Source organism: Scylla paramamosain, chromosome 25, assembly GCF_035594125.1.
Source record: "Scylla paramamosain isolate STU-SP2022 chromosome 25, ASM3559412v1, whole genome shotgun sequence".
NCBI classification, from domain to species: domain Eukaryota; kingdom Metazoa; phylum Arthropoda; class Malacostraca; order Decapoda; family Portunidae; genus Scylla; species Scylla paramamosain.
The window spans coordinates 5,690,001-5,697,500 of NC_087175.1; the positions used below are offsets into that span (position 1 = coordinate 5,690,001).

Consider the following 7,500-nt stretch of genomic DNA (forward strand, 5'->3'; position numbering starts at 1 on the left):
GGTTTGATTTATAATGATGATGATGATGATGAACAGTATTCATTAGCATGTTAAACGTATGTGTATGAATCGGTAATAATAATAATAATAATAATAATAATAATAATAATAATAATAATAATAATAACGACGCAGATCTAACCATGTCTCGTAAATCAATAATAATAATAATAATAATAATAATAATAATAATAATAATAGCAATGATAATAGCAGTAATAATGACAATAATATAATAATGATAATAATAATAATAATAATAATAATAATAATAACAATGATAATAACAACGTTGAAACACACACACACACACACACACACACACACACACACACACACACACACACACACACACACACACACACACACACCCCTTCACTTCTCTTCTCTGCAACACTTAAAAAAAAAAAAATGGAACCACACTTTGCACATTTAATTCTCACGTAATTCAGAAGCCGCACCTTAACCACTTATGCGTGTGTGTGCGTGTGTGTGTGTGCGTGTGTGTGTGCGTGTGGATACGTACTTTTATAAATCCCACATCCCATCGACATTTTTCTGCACTCAAATATTCGCACATCCTTAATTAAAATACTTGCATTATTTTTTTTTTTTTTTTTTGAAGCGACTAAAAAAAAAAAAATCGTGGAGAAAAGAAAGAAAATTAAGTGATACGGGGGAAAAAATCATTAAAAGGCCTAACATTTCCCTGCCCCTTTTTTTCCTCCTTCCTTTCCTCCTTCTCCCTTTTTGTGGTCCCTTTAAATGACCCACACTCCCTTAAGGCTCAAAGTCCACGGAACAGACTCACCTTTTTGGCCCTCAGTGTTTTGCCCTATTCTCCCCCTACCCTCCCCTTTCCCCCCCTTCTCTCCCCTCCCCCATCATCCCAAACACCCCCAAAAAAGTTGGCCTGACTTGAAAACTGGTGTGTGTGTGTGTGTGTGTGTGTGTGTGTGTGTGTGTGTGTGTGTGTGTGTGTGTGTGTGTGTGTGTGTGTGTGTGTGTGTGTGTGTGTGTGTGTGTGTGTCCCTCACTCATTTCCCCATTGTTGTGGTGTCTTAAGTAAAGTTCCCCCCTCCCACCTCCCCTCCCCTCCTCATTAAGTCATTTCACAGGTCATAGGTCACGTATTTACTGAGGTTGACCTGCCGTGACCTGTTTCCTGCCTTTCTTTGGTCTACTATAGTCCTACTGGCGTGCTGGTTAATGAGTGCTCCTGCTTCCTTCTCGTTCCCAGTTCGAGACCTCAAGGGATTGTTGGTGCTAGGATGTGTGTGTGTGTGTGTGTGTGTGTGTGTGTGTGTGTGTGTGTGTGTGTGTGTGTCGTCCGTCCCTCCCCCTCCCTCCCAGTCCCTCTGTTTCAGTCCCCAGTAGCGTAGGGAGGGAATCAAACACCCTATAGGGGACTGGATTCCTTGAGCTACACAGTACGTAGGATCCAGCGCCCTTGTGTAGAGTCAGGTACCCTAGGTGAGTCCCGCGCCGCCCCCGCCCCTCCCCGCCCCCCACGGAGTCCCGTCAGGAGAGGCAGTGCAGCCTGTCGTGTTGTTGTCGTGTTTCCCTCAGCTTGACTAGATCACTCCGGCCGAGGTCAGCTCCAGAAGGCACGCCCCTTTCCCCTTCCCCCCTCACTCCTCACCTCTCACTCCCTCCCACGTGTACAGGGTTGCTGTCCCCCCCCAGGACTGCCCCCCTCCCTCCCCCGCAGCCTGAGTAGGCGCCGCTGCCCTAGGTACTGCAGTAGGAGTAGAGCTGGACTCCCGCGCCGCACCACAACATTTTGGCTCAGCGTCGCCTAATTTTGGTGTAGATGACACGTAGCGGAGGCAGCGGGCTGGCCGTGCATGGTGGCCCCCCACCCCCTTACTGGGCTGCGGCTTGGCAACCAGCTTCCCCCCCCACCTCCTCCTCCTCCTCCCACTCCGCCTCCTACTCCTCCACCTCACTCCACTCAACATCCCTTCCACTGTTACATTTAAATATACTATAAAGCATTTTATGTATAAACCAAACCACCAAGTGATTTTTAAAGTTGATAGATCCCTGTTGGAGTGCCAACTTACACGCCTGCAGACGGGCAGGCGCGCAGGCAGTGTTGCGCATGTTTACTCGCACAGTTTCCCAGTAGCTTAGAGACGCGCTGGCCGTGACTCACTTGTTATACTGACACCTCCCGCAGCGGCCGCGCCTGTACTCATCACTCCCTCTTCCCTCCCAGGATACGAGGGCCTCCCAGGGGGCCCCGGGGGACCTCCACCACCCCGAGCACGCGTCCAGCAGCTCCGCGGGGGGAGAGAGGTGGTAGGTCGGTGTCGCGGGAGCGCGGCGCCGCCAACAAGCAGCCGTCTGCCGCCGCCACGCCCTCGGGCCGCGCCGCCAAGCTGAACGGCCTCGACCTGCTGGACGAGGACGCCGACGCGGGCCCCGCCATTTCCTCCGCCGACATCGACCAGCTCATGGAGGACTTCGACCTCAACGACCCGCTCATGGAACCCGAGGTGAAGCCCGCCGAGCCGCCGCCGCCGCCCAAGCAGCAGGAGGAGGTGAAGGAGGAGAAGCCCAGCGGACTGGCGGGGGCGCTGCCGGGCGGGCTGGGTGCGGGGCTGTCTGGCCTGGCCAATCCCATGGGCAAGCTGGGAGACCTGGCGGCACAGAACCCCGTCACGGACGTCATGTCCAAGGGCAAGGACTTCCTCTTCAAGAGGTTTGGACTATGAGAGGCAGCCCGCGCCCCCCCAGCCCCGGCACCGCCACCGGGGGGCTGAGCTCCCTCACGCCCACGCCCCTGTGTGCCGGGCAGGCGTGGCGTGTCCCGTACCCCGCCGCGCCCCGCCCCTCAAGCTCAAGGTCCCTGGTGTCTTGTCCCCCCACCCCCCCGCAGCCACGCGGCGAGCGGCGAGGAGAGAGTGCAAGCCGTGGCTGAAGGGAGGCAGGAGCCGCGCGTGACGCCGCCCTCCTGGTGACGCGGGGCTGCCCATCTAGTCAGGTCGCCAGCAGCCTCAGGTCACCCCGCCACACGCCTCCCTCCCCCCCCACGACGTGATGGCACTCCACCGGCGCCACCCACCCACCCCGGGAGTGGCGCCGGCACTACCAAAGACTGGTGTATCCCCCTCCTCCTCCTCCTTGACCTTGACCTACTCCTTCGTTACCATCCTGCAGAATCCTTCCCTCCTTCCTTCCCTTCACGATGCCGTTTGTTCCGCGTTTCTCCGCTGCACAACTTGAGCCCAACCCAGAAGTACGTAACACACACACACACACACACACACACACACACACACACACACACACACACACACTGTTGTTTCTCACGCGACTGTACTGCGCGCACACATAATACACACACACACACACACACACACACACACACACACACACACACACACACACACACACACACACACACACTCGGCCATAACAAGTGTTTGGTGCTACTACTCATACATAACTGACTGACATCATCATATTTAGCTTAGTTTGTTTTTCCGCTACAGTGTGTTCAAGGCAACGACCCGGGGCCACTAACAACACTGAATCCCTCTACTCCTCCTCCTCCTCCTCCTCCTCCTCCTCCTCCTCCTCCTCCTCCTCCTCCTCCTCCTCACTCTCTAGGATACACCTCTTTATAATGAACGGACCAACGCATTTGTAAGCTGCTTGTAAATGTGTAAAAAAATATATAAGGTATACATATTATTATACATAACACACTCGTTCGTTCACCGGTTGATATACATATATACATTACCTCCCTCCCCTCCCCTCCCCTCCCCTCCCCTCCCCTCCCCTCTCCGATTCCTTTCCTTCCCCAGCACATTTCTCTTGGGACAAAACCCCTTCCCTTCCCTTCCCTTCCCTTCCCTTCCCTTCCCTTTCCTATCAGAATCTCCTCCCTTCCCACTTCCCCATCACATCCTCTTATCAGATAATCTCTATAAACACTCCCGTTTCTTTCCCTTCCCTTCTTTTCCTACTCCTCTTTTTTTTTCTCTCCTTTATCGCAACTCCTTTTTTCTTCTTTTTTTTTTTCATTCCCTCCTAAACCCATCCCTTACTCCCCTTCTCTTTATTCCCTTGTCTTTACCCCCTCTCCCATATTCCACCATTAACACCCCTTCCTTCCCCTCGCCCCTTCCCCTTCCCTATCTCCCCATACATCCATATAGCTCGTATATTTACCTCGTTACCCTCAAAAAAACATCCCATACACTCCCATACACTCCCAAACACTCCCTGCCCTTCCTATATCACCTTTGAAAACATCCCTCCCATATCCCCTTACCGTGTTCCCCATAGACAATACATCCCCTACAGCCCCCATACACCCCCATACACACTATAGCATTAACGCCTTCGTTTCTCCCGTGTCTGTGTCATGTAGTGTTGTCATTGCTAGTGTTTTTTCTAATGAAGTGTAATAATGAAAGCTGATTATTAACGTTATATCTCTACGTACAGTACACTCAAGAAGCAGCTGACACGTGTATTATGAGGCAGTGTTCACGGTAATACTACTGATTGCGTGCTGGTACTGTTATTGCTACTGTTACTGCTGATAATGATGATGATGATGATGATGCTACAGCTACACGATCTTTTGCTAGTTTCTGTCCGTTAACGTTTGCTGTGGGACTTTTTTTTTCTTTCTTTTCTTTTTTTTTTTTCGTGTGTGTGTGTGTGTGGTTAAGTTTGTTTGTTTGTTTGTTTTTTGTGAGGAACGTTTGTTGTTTTGTGTTGATTTTTTTTTTTTCGTTTTTGTTTTGTGGTGTGGCATAACATTTGAAAAACGATTCTCTGTTGTTTTCGTTCTTCCTCTTTTTTTTAGTTCTTAGTTTTGTTCATTTATAGTTGAAAGTCACGTTTTTTTTTTTTTTTTTTTTTTTTTTTTTTACATTGAGAACATTGTTTATTTGTTTACATTGAAAACACTTTTTATTATTATTATTACTGCATTAAGAACGCCAGATTGTGTTTCACTTTGCAGTAAAAATACGTAGCTTTTGTTTATGCTCACAATAAGAATGCGTATTTTTTTTTTTTTTTTTTTTTTTCCCATTGAGAACGTGATTTATTTTTTCTACTTATTTATTTTATTTATTTTATTTTTATTTATTTATTTATTTATTTATTTATTTTTATTTATTTTTATGCTTACATTGAGAACACGATTTTTTTACAGTAAAAAAAAAAAAAAAAAAACTAATTTTGCTAATGTTTACAGTAAGAACATCTGGATTTTCTTTACGTTTACAGAAGCAACACACGTGATCGCAGTAACGTTTGCAGGGCAGGACTAGCATTGAGAACGTTTAGAGGCAGCGTTCTCCCGGGCAGCGGCGGGCAGGAGGCGAATCACGGCCGCCCTCACTCCCTGGCGCACGTGTTCCCCTCACTCCTCACTCCTATACACGCTAGGCTCCATCTCTACTATTTTTTTAAGGCTGTAGCGAAGTTATCGGGGCTCTCAAGTAATTTAACGAGCTATATTGGGAGGAAACGCTGCGAGAATACGAGTAATCATCTTTGTGACCTTCGAAAACAGTCATTAGGAAAATCTTTAGTATTTTCTGAAGACTGCAGTGGAAGTTATCGGTATTCACAAGTTTTCATGAAGTTAGCAGTACTTTAACAGCCTCTCTGCATCATTATTGGGAGAAAACAATTTGAGAAAACTAGTATTCATCTCTGTGGCCTTTGAAAATAGTCCTTACGAAAATCTCAAGGGTTTTCTGAAGGCTGTGGTGGAAGGTATTGGGGTTCTCAAGTACGTTTTGATAATACTGGTGGTAATTTAGCGCACGGTATCGGGAGGGAAAACGCCACGAGAACACGAGTAATCATGTCTCTGGCCTTTGAAAATAGTACTAACGAAAATTCTCAGCGTTTCTGAAGGCTGTTGTGGAATTTATGAGTGGTCTCAATTACGTTTCCATTATACTGATGGTACTGCAAAAAATAAAAATAAATAAAAATTCTGCGTCATCAATGAGAGAAAACGCTATGATAACCCGACGAGCCATTTTTGTAGCCCTTATGAGAAGTTATTGGTGTTTTCAAGTGCATTTTCAGTATGACGGTAATAATTTAACGAAGACTCCGCTTTATTATTGGAAGGAGACGCCACGAGAACACGAGGAATCACCTCCGTGGCCTTTGAAAACAGACCTTACGAGAGACCAGCATGCTTAAGAGTGCTGGCCTTCGTTCCCCAACCCGCTGCCAGTCTCCTTACAAAACCTGACGTATTCTAAGCAGGCCGAGAGCGCGAGACTAAGAAGGTTATCCTCAAACACTCCTGCGCCGCACCTCCACTGCTTTCAAAAGGAGAGAATTTAAGTGACAGGTTCTCTAAGAAGTTTTTACGATTCTAGTGGCAGATTAACAAAATTTCTATAGTATAAACAGGAGAAGCACTTTTGAGAACGCAGTTAGTAATTTCCGTGGCCTTTGAAAAGTTATGGAGAAGTTACATGGGTTTTCAAGGGTGTTTTTGCTATAATGACAGAATAACGAGATGTCTACATTATGAAAAGAAAAAACGCTTGAAAACCCAGCTAATAATTAGAAAATAGTCGTGGTGGGAGAGCAGAGCGGTTAAGAGTAGAGGAGTGAGGGAAACTAAACTAAAATGGGAATGCAGCTCGTGACGTCCTGTGTCCGGTGTTGTGCGTGTGTGTGTGCGCGGCGCTGCGGCGAGTACAGGCGCGGGAAGACACGTGTCACCACCTTAGTGATATAATACACCTCTCATTAACTCGTCGGAACTGAGCTCTTCGTCAGAAAGATTCAAATATATACACACATAAAAAATATATAATAAAAAAATACCCCAATAAAAAAAAAATGTACTATATCTATCACACACTCTACTACTCTGCCCTTATGAATCCAACTTTCCCTTCTTGAGAATTCTCGTCCAGTTAAAAGATATAAAAATACAAAGCAAGTGAATGAATTACGAAACAAAAGCGAGTCAGAATTCTTTATAATCTTTACTGCTCTTTAACCCTTTATCTCTTTACCCGTATAAGTAAATAGATTAATTCCATTTTAAAAGTTTAGGATTAACAGAAGAAAAATACTATTAATAAATCCTAAGTCTTGATTCAACGAGCCTTCTTACCATTCATTCTATCGACGATACTAGAGCAGTGGGATCTCACCTTATCTAAACTAACTGTCTTGCCTCCCTATTTATTACTATCACCGTGGTGTTTGTATTGATATGTCTGCATGAATGGCTAGCCTTAGTGATGGCTGCCACACACGTACACACACTCATACACACACACACATACATACACACCTGTTTGCCTGTGATCTGTGAGTCAATACCTTAATAAACCTCCCACCATATAGAGATGCTTAGTTAATTATCATCTCTCTCTCTCTCTCTCTCTCTCTCTCTCTCTCTCTCTCTCTCTCTCTCTCTCTCTCTCTCTCTCTCTCTCTCTCTCTACAGATATTTAAAAACGTCACTGGAAAAAGCGTCTG

The 7,500-nt window shown here is 46.4% G+C and overlaps 2 protein-coding genes across 2 annotated transcripts in view; both read left to right on the forward strand.

The window, feature by feature from the left end:
* The window catches only part of LOC135113157 (uncharacterized), a 180,575-nt gene that overhangs the window by 151,062 nt on the left and 22,013 nt on the right, over window positions 1–7,500 (forward strand).
* Window positions 1–7,500, forward strand: part of LOC135113430 (uncharacterized) — a 26,340-nt gene that overhangs the window by 18,160 nt on the left and 680 nt on the right. Inside the window, exon 3 of the mRNA XM_064028697.1 lies at window positions 2,222–7,500. This exon is cut by the window's right edge and continues 680 nt beyond it. Coding sequence (XP_063884767.1) covers window positions 2,222–2,720 — 499 coding nt within the window. The 3' untranslated portion in view covers window positions 2,721–7,500. The remainder of the gene's footprint in view (window positions 1–2,221) is intronic.